Genomic DNA, 16,998 nt, shown 5'->3' on the forward strand with positions numbered 1-16,998 from the left:
TTTATATAACATTTATTTGGGAACCTTATATGGGGGTAGGGTGAATTTTTAACCTATACTTTTAAAATATTGTGCGTACATATAAATATATAGAGTAAATTTATACTCGTAAGGAATGTTCGTATTTTAAAAAAGTAAGTAAGTTATATAGGTGCTAGGGTCAGTTATGAATTATGTTCCTATAGATATGAATAAAAAACTCGGTTTAATTATAGACCGATTCTCATAAAATTAGGTATAGAGATTTTGGCTTGTAAGAAACTTGTTCATGACCAAAAAAATTATAAACGGATCCTAATAAAATTTGGTAGAGAGATTTTAACTTACTTGTTTATGTCGAAAATTATCACAAATGTGAATCGATATTGCCCATTTCCAATATCAAAAAATCTTTGTGTGTCTGTGACCAGTTAATATTTACAAACATCTTTCTTGATGGTGGTCAAAAAAATAAGAAAAAGTATCTTAAAAAAACTAAGCACATTTACAATCAATATCAATTTTAAATTAATTTTATTATTAAATAATCAATTTCGACTTTAAGTTAGTGCGGAATTTTTGGCTATTTGCTTGTGTTTTACATTTTCTCAAAATCTGCAACATAAGTTTTTGAAAGTAAAAGAAATAAGTAATATTCTGCCAAAAAAAGTTCCAATAACAAGAAAAGTAATGAAAATAGAATTTAACAATCAGCAACAGTATTCAGTATAAATATTGGCAACCTTGAAAAAGTCGTAATGACATGAAAATGAAAAAAAAAACAAGTATAATATAAAAAGTTTTTCTTAAGCTTCAAAAAATAAAAACTGCATGTCATTGTAGTTGGTCACTTCGTAGAATCCAAATAAAAAACAAAATTTATGTGTTCTTAAAAACAACAAAAAAATTAGAAATAAAAAAACTCTTAAATGAAAGTGGTTAATACATACATAGCTGTAGCTGTAAGCTATTGATTCCGCAATAGTAATTTTACTAATTGTTTTCCTATTGTAAGCAAGAACTATATTTATAAAATATACGTACAAATTTACCAAAAAATGTTTAACTTTTAATGTGGTGTTACTTGGCATTTAAAAAAATGTTATATATTGTTCCCGGATTCGTCCGGTGTTTTAGGTGATCAAAAATAAAATTCAAATTTTTTAGCTAGGACTAGTCTATGAATTAGTCTGTAAACTAGTTTATAGACCTTTTTTTGGTCTATTGTTTAGTCATTTATCTACTCCATTATCTAGTATTTGGACTAGTCTATTGTTTTTTTTATTGAAAAGTATGTGGACTAGTATTAAAAAATAGATTTGCTACAATCAAAAAAGAAGTACATTTTTCAATACCATTTTTAACATTTCCCTGATATGTATTTTAAAAATAATCTATTTAAGATGGTTATATTGAAAGCAAAACAAGATTTCCATGATCCATATCCAAAAAATGGTTAATTTAAAAGTAAAATCAAAATACATACATACATATGTACACAAAAACAACTAGCTAAACATTCAAGAAGAACTTGCTCTTAAAACTTAAATAATTTTATAATTTATAAAAAAAGAGTTAAACTCTAAACTTTACAACTTTTGTCCTTTACGTATGTAGATAGTATTTCTTTTAATATGTTTTCTTTAACGAAATTTTTATTTAAAATATGAAAAGAAAGATTAATTTATACTTTTCAAACAAAGCAGGGGAAAATGTCTTCAATAAATACAATTTCCGACACTAAAGTACAATTTTATGTATTGTTTGAATAGGGACACACATAAAATTCTCCCACAAACAAACAAATACAATAAAAAAACAAAGTAAAATGTATCACCACAAATTCATAACAATAAAAATCATTGAAGAATACAACATGTATTTATTTTCTACGCTTCTATATGTGTTCGTATAAAAGGAATCACATCTGTAAAAAAATACAAAAAATGAAAAAAAGAGAAGGTCTACAATTTGTCTATGACTAAAACACTGACCATAAAACAATTGAAAGTTTTATTAACAAGTCTAAGGATTTACACTTTATATGTCCAGATGTATATGAGAGTGTGTTGAGGATTTTGTTGATTTTATGTACAACAAACCAAAATACATATATTACATTATTGGCTTCATTTCATTATAACAACTTAATAAAATGTAGAAAAGTGGGTTTATAGCATCAACCGTTTGATATTGTTACAAAACGATTGGAGAAAAGTGTTAACGTTATGACTTTCTTCAAACGCTATCGAACTCATAATAAAGACTTATTTTTTAAAGCGAAAGAATTATATATAAATAATTATATATTTCCATTTGCTTTAGCTATGGAAATCAGTAAAATAAATATATAAAGATTCATCAGGATGGCTTCTTTTTCATTCATCTATACAGGTGCATATTATTCGCAATATTACCAATTGATTTATAACATTGCAATAAATCCAAATATTAATGCTTTATAGTCAAATTTCTTCTTTAACTCTTAAGCTTTCGACAGATTAAATCTAACAATATGTTTAAGTTAGTTGCTCTGCAAATATATTAAATGAGTCCTAAAATTTAATATAGTACTAATAATTATAATAACTCCTTGTTTTTGCAAAACGCATAACAAGGCAACTAAATTGAACTACGTGACTACGTGTATGTAGTCAGGCAATTAAAACAAATGTTACAAAAACGTGTTGTCTTCCTTAAGACATCAGACAATAATAGAATTTTGAGAAAACTTGAAAACAAAACTTAAAGTATTAAAAAGAAAGACAATTTTCCTAACTATAAATAGTAGACGTGAAACAGTTGAAATAAATATTGCAATTTAATTAATTATGGTAAGGATTTTTACAAGATTTAAAAATTTTGTCGCACCAGAGAAAATTGCAACATTTTTATTCATTAATTAAATTTCAATTTTAATTAAGTATGTATCACCTACACAATATGTATATAATTGTTGTTTAATCAAACGAATGTTGTTTTAGAGGAAATATATAAATTAGTTTGGTACATTTGTTATGTGATTTCCTTTAAGTACGGAAAGTATTAATTGATAAATAGTTCGTATTTTATCTTATTATTAATGTTTAACTTTGTCATCAAATTGTATTTAATTACAGCTGAAGAGTACTATCCTTTATATTTTAATAAGTCTACGCAATGTTCATTGGTATTTAATGTAAAATATAGGTAAGGTGAATAGCACGATGTACATACATATACTACATCAAATCCGAATATTTGTTTTAAAAGTAAATACATATTTTCATAAAAAGTATGAATTTATAGTCGGACATTGCCGACCATATGATACCCTACACAAGTCAGTATGTTAAAATTGTGGATTTTTTAAGAAATAAAGCATTTAATTTGTTTTATTGTGGAATATTTTTACTTATTGTTGACAAAAAAAGAGAAAAGAGGGTAAATATGGACCTATCCTTACAAAATTTTGGTAGATGAATTTGCATCTACTTCAAAATCATTTATGTATACTTTAATCGTTTTATTAGTAATTATAAGTTTATTTTGACCTTCAAGTCATTTACTGAAGCCGAGTTTGTATGGGAGCTAGGGTCAAATAAGGCCCGATCACCATAAAAATTATATTCGAATAATATTTTAATGTTACTTTTTTCCCATATTTTATTATAATTTCAACAAAGAATTACATTAGTATTTGTAAAAGATCTGTTAAAATTTAAACAAATCGTTTACTACTTTTTTCAATTCATAAAAATTTTTATTTTGATATGTTAAAAATAGAATGCTTCCTATTTTAGAAGTGATTCTATGCTTTTTTATGAATTTAATATATAGAATAGAATCTAATTGCTATACTGGTTTTTATAAGCGACTTATGTACGCTTTTTTCTGATGGGATCTTTATTTGGGAGGTAGGATCGATATTCGCTAAAAGTTTGTGCATTTCGAATTTCATTGCCATCCGCTCTTTTAAAAGCCTTATAGTAATTTTCAGAAGGGTCTTAAAAATACACTTATTCAAATACTCAAATTAACTTCTGAAATAATACACCTAATTGGCAAATGGCAAGACCAAGTAATTGTGTGTTTGCAATAAAACGTATTTCCCTGTAAGTCTTAAGCGTATAATTAATGTTTTATTAAAATAATAACTTATACGTTACAGATAACTTTAAGTTCTTTAGTACTAAATTTTTCTTTTCTCTCCCCTTACTTTTATAATTTTAGATTGTCTCATAATAAATCAACAAACACGTGCCATAATTAAGACACAAAATCATAAAACGTGCAACTGCCACAGTAATTATATGAATGCATAAACAACAACAATTATTATAATAATAACAGTTAGTCATGCATTTACACAAATTAAAAACATTGACATAAAATTAAAAACGGGCTCACGTCTCAACCACAATCCAAACAATGGCCAATCAAAGACTATTAAAGGATAAACTAATGTCAAACACGTCAAGAAGATGTTGCAGCAAAAACAATAAATTAACCTGGAAGGTCAACACAGCCCTAGGGACACGACAACAACAAATACACAACAAAAGGAAACTGCAATTTATAAACAACAAACCAACACTATAAAAAAGGAGACAAAAAGAGAAATAAATCAAATAACAAATCAAATTTTTTAACAAATCAAACATTTTAATTACTTAAACGTATTTACACAAAACAACTTTTCAAACAATTTAATGTTCAGCTTTGTTTGGGCTAAACTTTTTACCAAACAAATAAAAAGGAATTTACATAAAGTTTGTTTTACTAACCCAAACTACAGCAGCAATAAAGAAAATACATATTTCAATTAAAATTCAAATTAAAAATGTCAGAATTTCGTTTTTTCGCTTTTACGGATTATGAATTCTACAATCGTTCGCTGAACTTCTTCCAGCTGCCTATAACACCATTTCAGCCTACCAAAAAGACCACCGCTGATGAAATATCACACGAACTAAATGTTCCCTACACAGTATTCGAAATACTCGTAGCCATTTGTGCAATTATTGGCAATCTAATGGTCATTATAGTTTTTCAGCGTGAACGCAAACTAAGACGACGTACAAACTATTACATCGTTTCTTTGGCTATAGCTGATTTTCTTGTGGGTTCGCTGGGAGTACCATTTGCCATATTGGCGTCAATTGGTTTGCCAACGAATTTGCATGCCTGCCTCTTTACGGTTTCATTGCTAGTTGTTCTCTGTACCATATCGATATTTTGCCTTGTCGCTGTATCTGTCGATCGTTACTGGGCTATCCTTTACCCCATGGCATATTCAAGAAATGTACGCACTAAAACAGCTATTGGTAAGTGTTAAAACAAAATTATATTTATAACTAAAATGATCACTTAAATATTAATAAACGATATTCTTAATAGAAAAAGGCTGAACATTTTAGTAAATTAATTAAATCATTCAGATTTCATATTTGCTGTTTTTTTTTTTGCCAGCTAAATACAAAAACTACAAAGAATATACTTATTATTAGACTACATAAACACATTCATGTTTAGTAACTATTAATTTTTTTAGCAAAAATTATAAAGGGGTTATTGCTCTCACATCAAATCATACGATTGCTATTTACACACAAACTTGCATAGAACACAATTAAACAGAATTAACTGAACCTTCAACGGTCATCAACATCATCCTCAATCGCATCATTATAACAGCAGTCAGATAATCAAAATAGAATTAGTGACTCATCTACTTCCAAATAATCCTGCATTTAATATATGACGTATTTTATTTTGAAAAATTTTCTCCATATAAATTTTACTTAATAAAAAAATCTTCTCCATATTCTGTATGAACATTCTCTTCCATAATATGTATATATATATAAACAAGTAGGAAAGTATAGTCAGGCATGGCCGACCATATAATACCCTACACCATATTTTTAACATTTTTATTTTTTATAAAAAAACTTTTATGTTGAAAATTACCATAATTCCAAAATATTTAAGCAATTTATTGATACAAAAAACTAAAACTTCTAAATGAGGTCAAATATGTGTTGATCCTCGGTAAATTTGGGAAAAGGATATATTTTTAAATAACAATTAAAAATAGTTTTGTGAGTTTCATTGCGATACAAATGGTTACAAGTCAATTTTAGACGTTTAAAACATTTTTTGAAGGGGGGTTTGTATGGGGGCTAGGGTCAAATAAGGGCCGATCCTTACGAAAATCTGCAGTGTCATTTATACTTATATAGAACTTATTTGTGCCAATTTTTAGAGAGATAGTAGAATATTTGACGTAATTATGGCATAAAAAGGGAGGTACGGTTGTATGGGGGCTAGGTAAAATAATGGACCGATTTCAACCATTTTCAATAGGTTTCGTCCCAAAAAACATGCTTGGTCCAAATTTCATCAAATTATTTTGAAAATTGCGGCCTGTACCTTGCGCACAAGGTTTACATGGACAGCCAGCCAGCCGGACGGACGGACATGTCTTAATCGACTCAAAAAAAGATTCTGAATCGATCAGTTTACTTAAAGATGGGTATTGGATCAATATTTTTGTATGTTACAAATATCAGCACAAACGAATAATACCCTCCCCACTATAGTGGTGTAGGGTAAAAAAAGTGGTAACAAGTACATTTATACATATATGTTCGTACACTGGAAAAAATATAACAATGTTTTTAAATTGTTTTGTATTAACATTATTCAATGTTGTATTGTTTATTATTTTAAAATTACTCTGTTAATATTTTTTTAAGTATAGATTCATATGAATGTGTGTAAAATTACTATTTACTTATATGGTTGAGCATTGAAAATAGTTTTTTGCTTCTTTTAATTAATATCGCCTTATTTATTGATGGGTGGTCGAAATTATCCATTATCTTTCACTTCTGCGTCAGAATAAGTGAGGGCTGATTACAAAGGCCGGTCTGTTGCAAATGGGTTGGTTAAATTGCATTTTAATTTTTGTTGTTAAATTAAAGCGAAGGATATTCATTAGTAATAGTTTATATAGAATTTGTATTGTAAAACATTATTATGAAAATAACATACATATCATAAAAAAGGGTAAAGTTTCATTAGGCTTTCAAATATTTTAAAATTATTTTACGCCTATAACAGTTTGGAGGTTAGAGTAAAATCAAAATAATGAAATGTATCTAATTTAAATATCTATTTTTAGTTATAATCTCAATGTGTTGGTTTGCTGGCACCGTCGTGGGATTTTTACCGCTATTTGGCTGGCATGCTGCTGTGGACGACAATCAGGCTTGTCTCTTTGTTGAAGTAATGGACTATAATTATTTGGTTTTCTTATATTTTGCTACCATTATAACGCCCGCTCTGTTAATGTTGGCATTTTATGCGCACATTTACAAAGTCATTATAAAACAAGTTCGACAAATTGTCACAATGAATCCTGTGGGAGATAGTAGTCGTCGATCGTCAATAGCACAGATAACAAATCCTGGTCGATCGTGTCATGGTGGTACAATGTTAAGAGTATTAGGTGCTGCTCGAAAACGAGACGTCAAAGCCACTCAAAATCTATCTGTTATTGTGCTATTTTTTATGATCTGTTGGATACCACTTTACACTATAAATTGTATAAAAGCATTTTGTCCTTCGTGTTCCATACACCCCAAGTTGACACTGTTTTGCATTATACTATCACATCTTAATTCTGCTGTTAATCCTGTATTATATGCTTATCACTTGAAGGACTTTAGATTGGCATTAAAAAACCTGATACTCAAAATATTGGGCATTGAAATCGATCAAACTTTAGAAACACAACACCGTTACTCTTTGGCTTCCCAACATCGTCTACAATCGATGGATGTTGGTATGAGAAATCCAATGCAGACTAGAATATATATAGGTAAGAATCATTTTAATTAATTTGAATTTGTTAAACTGAATTGCACTTAACTTTTTTAGATTCTCCAATTTGGCTGCGGCAACAACAGCAATCTCTTAAATCTGCGCAACATGTACCTAAATGTGGTGTTGTAACACCTTGTCTAAATAACATACATCAAACTGTAGCTGCCGTTGCTTCTGTTACTACCGACATTGAGAGAGAAATGTGGAATATAATGGAAGCTTCTAGTGGAGCCGAATTAGGGGAAATTAATTACATATTTCCTGATGAGAAAGACTCTGCTGTTCCGACTCCTCCACCAAGACATCATCGTAAATCGCAGAATAAGAAGGAGAGCTGTGAAAGCCCCTTTTCCTATGATAATTGTTCTTATACTCCAAGTCTCGGTGACAATGATTTTGAAGAGGTCTTCCTACCTAGTCGTCACCAAGAAGGTGGCGTGGACCACAATGCACTTAATCAATCATTAATAGCTTGTACAATGCGCGATAAATTACGGTCTGATATTGACGATCGACCCCCCAGTACGCCAAATTCGCAGAGCGATTACGAAATACCAAAGAATGAGGACTCAAAAACCCATACACTAATTCATAATACTAAGTCAAAAACCAAAACCCCACCTTTAACGCCAAAACGTAACCAACAAATTAAACCTAAAGAAATGCAAAAACATCTGCACATGTCCAACTCAAATGGTTGTTTAAGTAATTCTTCCATTTTTGTTATAGAAACAGACACGAACCCAATGTCGCCAGGTCACAAACCAAAATTTAGAAAATCTGCAGAAGAAACAAAGACTGCAAACTTAAATTCAAAAATGTTAAGGCGTTCCTGTTCATGTACCAGTGACACGTCGGCATCAACGTCTCCTCAAAGAGGCTTAAAACTTTCAAGACATTCCACAGTCACAAATAGCAGCACATCATCTAGTCCCCACTTAACAGCTTCCAATCAAAATATATCACTTACTTCTGAACAACTTCCAAACTCTTACAACAATAACAATCTAAACTATTACACGTTTCATCATCCATCGTCTCATTATCATAGAAATCAACATCATCACGAAAAATTCAGTCCGCTTAGAGCGATGAGTAATTTAATATTCCCTCCAATTGTCAAACATTCCAGCCTCTTTCAATTATTCCATCCTACAACTTCAGAAACAACGCAAACATCGAACATTACCAAACATCAAACGACTGACAATCACAAAAACAATATAACAAGTACGCAGGAAGCAAATGCAGTTAGTGAGTCTGAAACAACTTTAAATACGGAAATAATTGATACACCGTCAGTCCAAGTGTAAGGAGTACAAATAAAGTCCGATAGTTGAGTAATTTCCGTATAAGTTTTAATATAATACTCAAAGCTCTTTACCAATGAAAATTAAAAAAAACCCAAATCACACAAAATATTTTTAACGCTTTGGGTTTTCACCACAGAACAAATGAAAAATGGTTTCAATAAAGTTTATATCTTCTTAATTTTCTCAATGAAGGGGATAAGCAAAAGACGTATTAAACTCTATGTAAATTATAGTAATAATTAACTATCAATGTATAAATTTATAGTAAATATTATTTTTAGTTTTAAAAAGTTTGTATGTATATAGAAATAAAAGTATTTAGCTTTTATGCGTATTTGTATGTAGTATTTATTTTTCTATGTAATACGGAACTAAGTTTTTTTAGATATGAAATGTATTTTGAAATTTCTGTTAAGAATGAGTGTATACTATAATTAATTGTTGATTTAACAGTGCAAATTTTTAATTATCAGTTACGTTTATATGTATGTATATGTTAATTAATAACATACAATAATAATATTTTGAAATAAATTAAAAAAAATATTCTTACCAAAAGTTTTTAAATAAATTCGAATGAATTGTATTGAAACCAAAAGGTAATACTTGAAAATTTGCGATTAAAAATATTTACAAGAACACTGCTAACTAACTAATAAATCTGTTGGAAATTATGAGATTAAAAATAATACATATTTCAATTATAATAAGAATCTTAAAATATACAAAACTACATTTGTGGCTGTATATACTTTTTATTTAATTTTATAAAATTAAACTTTTATTATTCGAGATATATGGAACACCTTCCGTCTTGTCCCCATTCCTATTTTCAAAAATGTTGTATCAGAGTTGGTACAATACCAATTGTTAAGAACCCTGTTCCGCAATTCAGTAACTTTTTGACTACAAAATAGTAAAAATCCGTAAGATAGCAATAATTGTGTTATGTTGTGTTCTGCATTTTATTTCACCGATTTTATCGTTAAACATAATCATTAGTTAGCGAAAATTATCGGCAACGTAACGACAAATAAATATTTATACCCTACACCACTATAGTGGGGAGGGTATTATGCGTTTGTGCTAAAGTTTGTAACACTCAAAAATATTGGTCCTAGACCCACCTTAGTCTCATAATCACTTTCTGAGTCGAAAATTTAAATTTCAAGAAAATTTGATAAGATTTGGCACATACTCTTTTTTTGGACGATCGATTAAAATCTACATAAATGACTTTGAAATAGACGTAAATTCATCTACCAAAATTTTTCAGGATAGGCCCATATTTACCCCTTCTCCCCTATAAGTAAAACAAGTAGGAAAGTATAGTCGGGCATGGCCGACCATATAATACCCTATACCATGGGTATATTTTTAACATTTTGTCTTGTTTATAGAATATCTTCAAGTCCATAGAGAGACAATAGACTGTCTATTGACTAAGAACCAGTCTATTGAGTAAATGGTATTAAATAAATATTAACTTGTCTAATTTAGAGTTTTTAAATACTAGACGTTAAAAGTATTTCTTAATGAGTTATTTGGCACATATATAAAAACTCTACATAGGAAAGGCCGAAGGCACATACCTACATGCTTTTTGTTAACAATTACATTCGCATTTCTAAAGTTTCTTTTAATATAGTGAAAAATTGAATTGTTTTTTAGTTTTATTTTTGACATTTAGAAAATATTTTTACAAAAAATCACAAAAAGTACCAAAAAATCCCCATTGATTTGTTATCGTCTAATGCGGGCTCTACTCACTTAATTTCATGTTCCTATGTTCAATATTATATAATAGGTTTGTTTTGTTGCTATCAATGAGTGTTTACTCTCAAAGGTAGCAACAAAATGAACTTTACCTGATTTGTCATCACATATTTGCATAAAAACATTGATATTTGCATTTTTATATTTACTTTTATCGACGTTAAAACCAACATGTATAATTTTACATATCACATTTTTAGGTTCAATATTAGAGAAAATTCAAAAAGTACCTTTTAAAAACAAAAAAGTACCAAAAAGTTCACTTTTTCCCTAACCTAATTCCGACTCTACAAACTTAATTTCATGTTTCTAGGTTAAATATTATAGAAAATTCAAAAAGTACCATCTGTAGAACGAAAATGTAACAAAAAATCCCCTTCGATGTGTTTTTGTCTAATCCGGGCTCTACACACTTAATTCAATGTTTCTCAGTTCATTATTATAGAAAACTCAAACTTTTGAAAAACAAAAAGTACCGAAAAGTTCCCTTTTATGGGTTCTCATCTAATTCCGAATCTACATACTTAATTTCATGTTCCTATAAGAATCCATAAAATTATAGTATAGAAATTATAAGCGAAATGACAAACTTATATATACCCTTCACACGAAGGTGAAGGCTGTAATAAACTAAATTCTATCGGAAAATTATATTATAGAAATTACAAATGGAATGACAAACTTATATGAATATACCCTTCTTACAAAGATGAAGGGTATAATAAACTAAATTCTCTTACCTAGTACAAACTTTACACAGTTTAAACAGTTTATATGAATTATTTATTATTCACCACTTTTATTTTACACTAATATGAAATTTACACAACAATACGACGAATAGCAAGATGAAAAGTAAACAGCGACCGACACCTACTCTGCTTTTTATTTCGTATATTATATAAATACATATATGTATTTTGCAGGAAATTTTGTAAACAAACACAAACATTTTATATAATATTATACCAAAATATCTGAATATTTCGAATTATTTTTATAAATATATTTTAATATAATTTCTCTGTAACATCTCTACCAACATCCGAACCGTGTGAAAATTGCGCTTAAACTAAATAAGATGGAAAAGAACAAAAAGGAAATGTCAGTTGATAAGAAGCTCCTCTTTATGTTATTAATGGGATATTAAGATACAATGAATGCGCAGTTTACTTAAATAATAAAAGTACATTTACTTAACATTAATGAGTAATTAATAATAATTATTTAAATGTACATTTCAATTATTAATAGATTTCCCGCAAAATAAAATAAAAACAACAATATTTTACGAAAATTTCAAATTTTTTATTGTTTTACCGTGGAATCATTAACAAAACTATCAAAACATTAAAAACATTTTCTTGATTTCACCATATTTCTCAAGTATGGTGTAGTGTTATTATTTTTTTACAAATATCTAACGTAATTTTTTCACATATAATGTCATCAATTCATTTAGAGTTTTTGTCAGTTTGTTATTATTTCACAGTGAATGAACATTTTGACACATTTTAAGAAAAGAGAGAATAATTGTGTTTGAGTACAAACTGTCAAGCAATATTCACGTGTATTTCAACAGAGAACTGAACATCTAAAATCTTTTCTATTTAAATTTCTGAAATTTTATATCATTTTGTATAAAAAGAGTGAAAAATATATTTTAGAATAATTTAAAACTAAAAAGATAATATGTCTTCATCATTCTTTTTGAAAAAAGAACCGAAAAACAATAAAAAGCGGAAGGTGATTGTGGGAAATATTTTCTACCTATTTGTACTTGACTAATTTTATTTTTTTACTTCTAGTTCGAAGTTGGTCAATTTTCAGGTGCTGGCGCCAAAGGTAAAAATAAGTTGAAATCTAATGATCCCCCTGCCAAAAAAAAACCACAAATAGAAGATGAAGAAATTGCCAGTGATGATGAATACGAAAGCGGCGTTGAAGGAGATGGAGCACCAAATTTAGTGTTTTCTTCCGATGATGCAGATGAAGAAACACCACAAGATAAAAGACTTCGTTTAGCTAAGCAATATTTGGAAGAAATTGGAAAGCAAGAAGCGGACAAAGAAGAAGAAAAAGAACTTCATGATCAGGTTTCGCATAGACTACAAACAGAATATTTAGATAGCGTTGGCAAACTTCGCAGAAATATAGCGGCATCCATACAAAGTTACGATGCAGAAAATGTAGTAAAACTGAAACATAAAAAGCAGCATTTGCCAATGTGTTCTCTTGCTTTATCTGCAGACGGCAAATATTTGTTTACAGGAGCAAAGACTCAATTTGTTCTAAAGTGGAATTTAAAAACTAGCCGATTGAGGGATCTTTCGATGTACAGGCACATAATGAAGATGCCAATGCAGATATAAAACGTAGATCACACGTTATAGCGTTGTGCTTATCGAGTGACTTCCGTTATTTGGCATTGGCAGAAGGCGGCAATACTATACAAATTTGGTGCCCCAAGGAATTAAAACATTTAAAAACCTTTCACGGCCATAGGGATGTTGTAACATCATTGGTATTTCGTAAAGACACCCATGAGCTCTACTCCGCATCTAGAGATAGATCTGTTAAGATTTGGTCATTAGATGAAATGGCCTACATAGAAACTTTGTAAGTATGTGAGTTTTAACTAAACTGAATATGTTCCAAAATTTTATATAAATTTTAGATTTGGTCACCAGACGGCTATTACCAGCATTGATGCGTTATCCCGCGAACGTGCAATAACATCTGGCGGTTCTGATTGTACTTTGAGAATTTGGAAAATTACTGAAGAGTCTCAATTGATTTACAATGGACATCATGATAGTATAGAAAATGTTAAATTTATCAATGATGAGAACTTTATATCTTCGGGTGTTGATGGGTAAGTTTTGTAGATTAACTAACAAAAACTGAAAAAAAAACATTTTTCAAACCGCGAAGAGAAAAAGAAAATTAAAATTTTTTCTATTTTATTTTCAATCATCAATTAAAATAGTACTGTAAAATTTTGTTCATTTTTTAATGTCTTTCAGATCGTTAGGACTGTGGACTGCATTAAAAAAGAAACCACTGTATACTGAAGCTTTAACACACGGAGTACAATCTAACGGGGAACCTAATTGGGTCACAGCAATTGCTTGTGTTGTAAACACAGACTTAATAGCTTCTGGTATGATAAAGTAAATCTTAAATAAGGTATTTGTCTATTTAGTAAATTTTCTATTTTGTAGGTTCATCTGATGGTTTTATTCGCCTTTGGCAGTGTGCGGAAAATAACCGCAAATTGAAATTAGTTTTAAAAATTCCAGTTAAAGGTTTTGTAAATAATTTAGTTTTTAATTCTAATGGAACTAAGCTTTTTGCTGCAGTTGGCCAAGAACATAAATGGGGTCGCTGGTGGCGTTTACCATCAGCTAAAAATCAAATTATTGTTATTGATTTAATTAGATCAACTACTTCAAATGAAAACAAAGAAAAAATTAAATGAAATACTAATTTTATAGAATTTTTTATAAATCTGTATCTTATAGAATATTTTAAAGAGTTTTATTAAGCGAAATGTCGGTTTCGATCACTGAGGCATAAATATGTGCATTACTTCAAGAAATTCAGTAAGCCACAAATATTTATTTTTTAAGTAGGTAATAAAATGTTGTATATACTCAGTGTATATGTTCTAATTAAACTCTGTCAACTTCAACTGCTTTGAAGCTTTAAGTTTGAAATTTTAAAGATTGTTTCCTAAATAGAATTAATAATGTTTTTAGAAGTTTTTTTTAATTAAGCCAACGAATATATAAATAATTGTACTATTTAAATTAAATATCTTTTGTAATAATATTTTGAAATTATTGGTTTATTGTTTTTTTAAACTTTTTAAATTGTCTTCTAGATAGAAAGAAAAATAATATTTTCTTTGAAATTTTCTCGAAATTTTCGAGAATTTAATGATCTAGATATATTTTGGCATCTTTAAACACATTATCTTACATGCGTAACTCCGTACCTTTTGTAATTTTCGTTACATTATCATCCGGTGTTTACATTTTAGTCAAAATTCACATTATTTAATATCAAATACAGCTTTAAATGTTTTATTAAAATTTTATATAATTAATTGTTGGCTTCACACATATTGCACTTTATTAGAAAAAATTACAAATAATCTTAAAATACATCGTCACCAACTACATCGGAAATCGTGGCTACCAAACGTCTAGAATGTTCAACAGCACAAGTAGCCGTTACCAAGCCTAAATGTACACAATACAATTCGTAACATTTAATTTTATTTGCTGGTGTTTTTGGAAAGCACGCCTCTGTCAGTAGATGATAATAATCGCCTGCTAATAAACCGGGCTCAAAATTCGGTTTGAATGCATTCGCGGAATGTTGTGAAGCGTTAAATGGTTTTTGCAGATCTATAGATTTTGAAGATCCCGTTGTTTGGTCCTCAAACCAAAGGAAGTATGCATAGTTAAAAGACTTGTCTTTCCACATCACAGATGAATGTCCTTTTTTCAAATGTGTACGAGAAAACTCCAACATCTCGGAAAGATTTTCACATGGTATAAGAGGAGTGCTGGACTTTAGGTCGGGAGAGATCATTAGCCCTGAAGAACGATTTATATAAATAAAGTGTATAAGGCCAGGAAAATCTTCAAGATACGCCTCAATGGAGATATTTCTTTCTGCTTTAACCGCCAGAAACTCTGAAAATTCCAAAAGCTTACCCTCCACTACAGAAGCGACTTCAGGTAATTGTTGAAAATTTATAGCTGAAGAGTCACAACAGGCCATTGTAAATAGTTGTTTAAGATCTTCCTGAAATGATGGAATATTCGATTCTATGCGGACAATTAAATCTCTTTCATACGTTTTAAGAAATTCGTTATACATTTTTCTTAGGTTTTCCCATTTTGAAGAGAACTTTTTTAAACAAATTTCTAAATCGTCGCCTTTAAGTTTGGCCTTTTTCAGAGCATCAATTGATTGCCTAATAAATGATTCCAATGATTCATATGTAGGTTTTAAAGCCTCTACATCCCCTTGCATTTGTATTGAAATTATCTTCTGCAGTACATATAGAGTGTCATATAAACTACAAGCTACCGGCAGAGGAGCATATTCGACAATCTGTATTAGAACCTCACCCTTATTTAATTTATTTAAATGAGCTATACACGGTACACATCCTGAATGGGGATCCTGGCTAAGTCCTTGAAGAAATACCGCTACTGTCTTATTAAGGCTTCTAGAATCCTTTTGCAATGACCTTATTAACAAAGCCAAAAATAGTAGATCGGACGGACTTAATTGCATTGCATTTCTGGATGAATTAATGGAGACAAATTTAACGCCAACAAACAGTATAGCATGACATCTCGAATGGCCGCTGTCTCTCAGACAATCAAGTGCTCGATCTAAACTTCCTTTTACGGCCCTTCTTAACTCCGTATTAATCAATAACCGTGGCAATGCTTCAACCTGTAAAATTAAATCTTGATCCCAAATCTCATCCTCATAGTATTCCATACATTTAGAAAATAGTTCTTCTTGTACATCACTTGCAAACAAATTAGGTCCATGCAGATGTTTGGCTAATGACATCAGTACACCCATTTGTCGCTGCATGTATTCCAATCTGTCTTGGGAAATTTTTAAAAATTGAAATCCAAGTACTTCCCCGAACACAAAGTTCAAGTCATGTTCGCATTGTATGGCAGCGTAGCAATTATCAAATTGGCAATGCATTATTTTCTGCGAATTTATTAGAGGACTAAATAGCTGCAGCAAAACGTTAGCATCGATATTTCCCTGTAGAGGTGCTGAACCATCTTTATAAAAATCCTCAGGCAGTAGTCCCTGAGAAAATGCCTTTTCATAAATATGTTCTCGCAACTTACAATTAAGCTTTTGATACACCACATCGTTCGCACTATTAAATACAATTAATCCATTCATTTTTTCTTGAACCTATTTAAACAACATAACTTATTATTTCTTCGTGTTCAATGACTGATAACGAATACAGAAAATTTTCTTGTCAACAGCGCAAATGAAC

At 29.7% G+C, this 16,998-nt stretch overlaps 3 protein-coding genes across 3 annotated transcripts in view; 2 read left to right on the forward strand and 1 right to left on the reverse strand.

The window, feature by feature from the left end:
- LOC111678925 overlaps window positions 1-9,631 on the forward strand; it is a 31,008-nt gene extending 21,377 nt beyond the window's left edge. Inside the window, exons 2-4 of the mRNA XM_023440383.2 lie at window positions 4,192-5,285; window positions 7,148-7,846; window positions 7,906-9,631. Coding sequence (XP_023296151.2) covers window positions 4,802-5,285; window positions 7,148-7,846; window positions 7,906-9,164 — 2,442 coding nt within the window. The 5' untranslated portion in view covers window positions 4,192-4,801 and the 3' untranslated portion in view covers window positions 9,165-9,631. The remainder of the gene's footprint in view (window positions 1-4,191; window positions 5,286-7,147; window positions 7,847-7,905) is intronic.
- A 2,842-nt stretch (window positions 9,632-12,473) lies between these two features.
- On the forward strand, window positions 12,474-14,468 carry LOC111678971 (U3 small nucleolar RNA-interacting protein 2). The gene is given in 6 exon segments (XM_023440442.2): window positions 12,474-12,686; window positions 12,749-13,265; window positions 13,268-13,559; window positions 13,618-13,815; window positions 13,967-14,103; window positions 14,165-14,468. Coding segments are annotated over 6 exon segments (1,455 nt in total). The 5' UTR covers window positions 12,474-12,632; the 3' UTR covers window positions 14,422-14,468.
- A 532-nt stretch (window positions 14,469-15,000) lies between these two features.
- LOC111678970 (Hermansky-Pudlak syndrome 1 protein) lies at window positions 15,001-16,992 on the reverse strand. Its single transcript, XM_023440441.2, has one exon. The coding sequence runs from the start codon at window positions 16,896-16,898 to the stop codon at window positions 15,102-15,104; it is 1,797 nt and encodes a 598-aa protein (XP_023296209.2). The 5' UTR covers window positions 16,899-16,992; the 3' UTR covers window positions 15,001-15,101.
- Between the last annotated feature and the right edge of the window lie 6 nt (window positions 16,993-16,998).

The sequence above is a fragment of the Lucilia cuprina genome, chromosome 3 (genome assembly GCF_022045245.1).
Source record: "Lucilia cuprina isolate Lc7/37 chromosome 3, ASM2204524v1, whole genome shotgun sequence".
In the NCBI taxonomy this organism is placed as follows: domain Eukaryota; kingdom Metazoa; phylum Arthropoda; class Insecta; order Diptera; family Calliphoridae; genus Lucilia; species Lucilia cuprina.

What these genes read in the sequence shown, in the direction of transcription:
- LOC111678970 (XM_023440441.2), bottom strand. Translation starts at nt 16,898, where the DNA reads ATGAATGGATTAATTGTATTTAATAGTGCGAACGATGTGGTGTATCAA.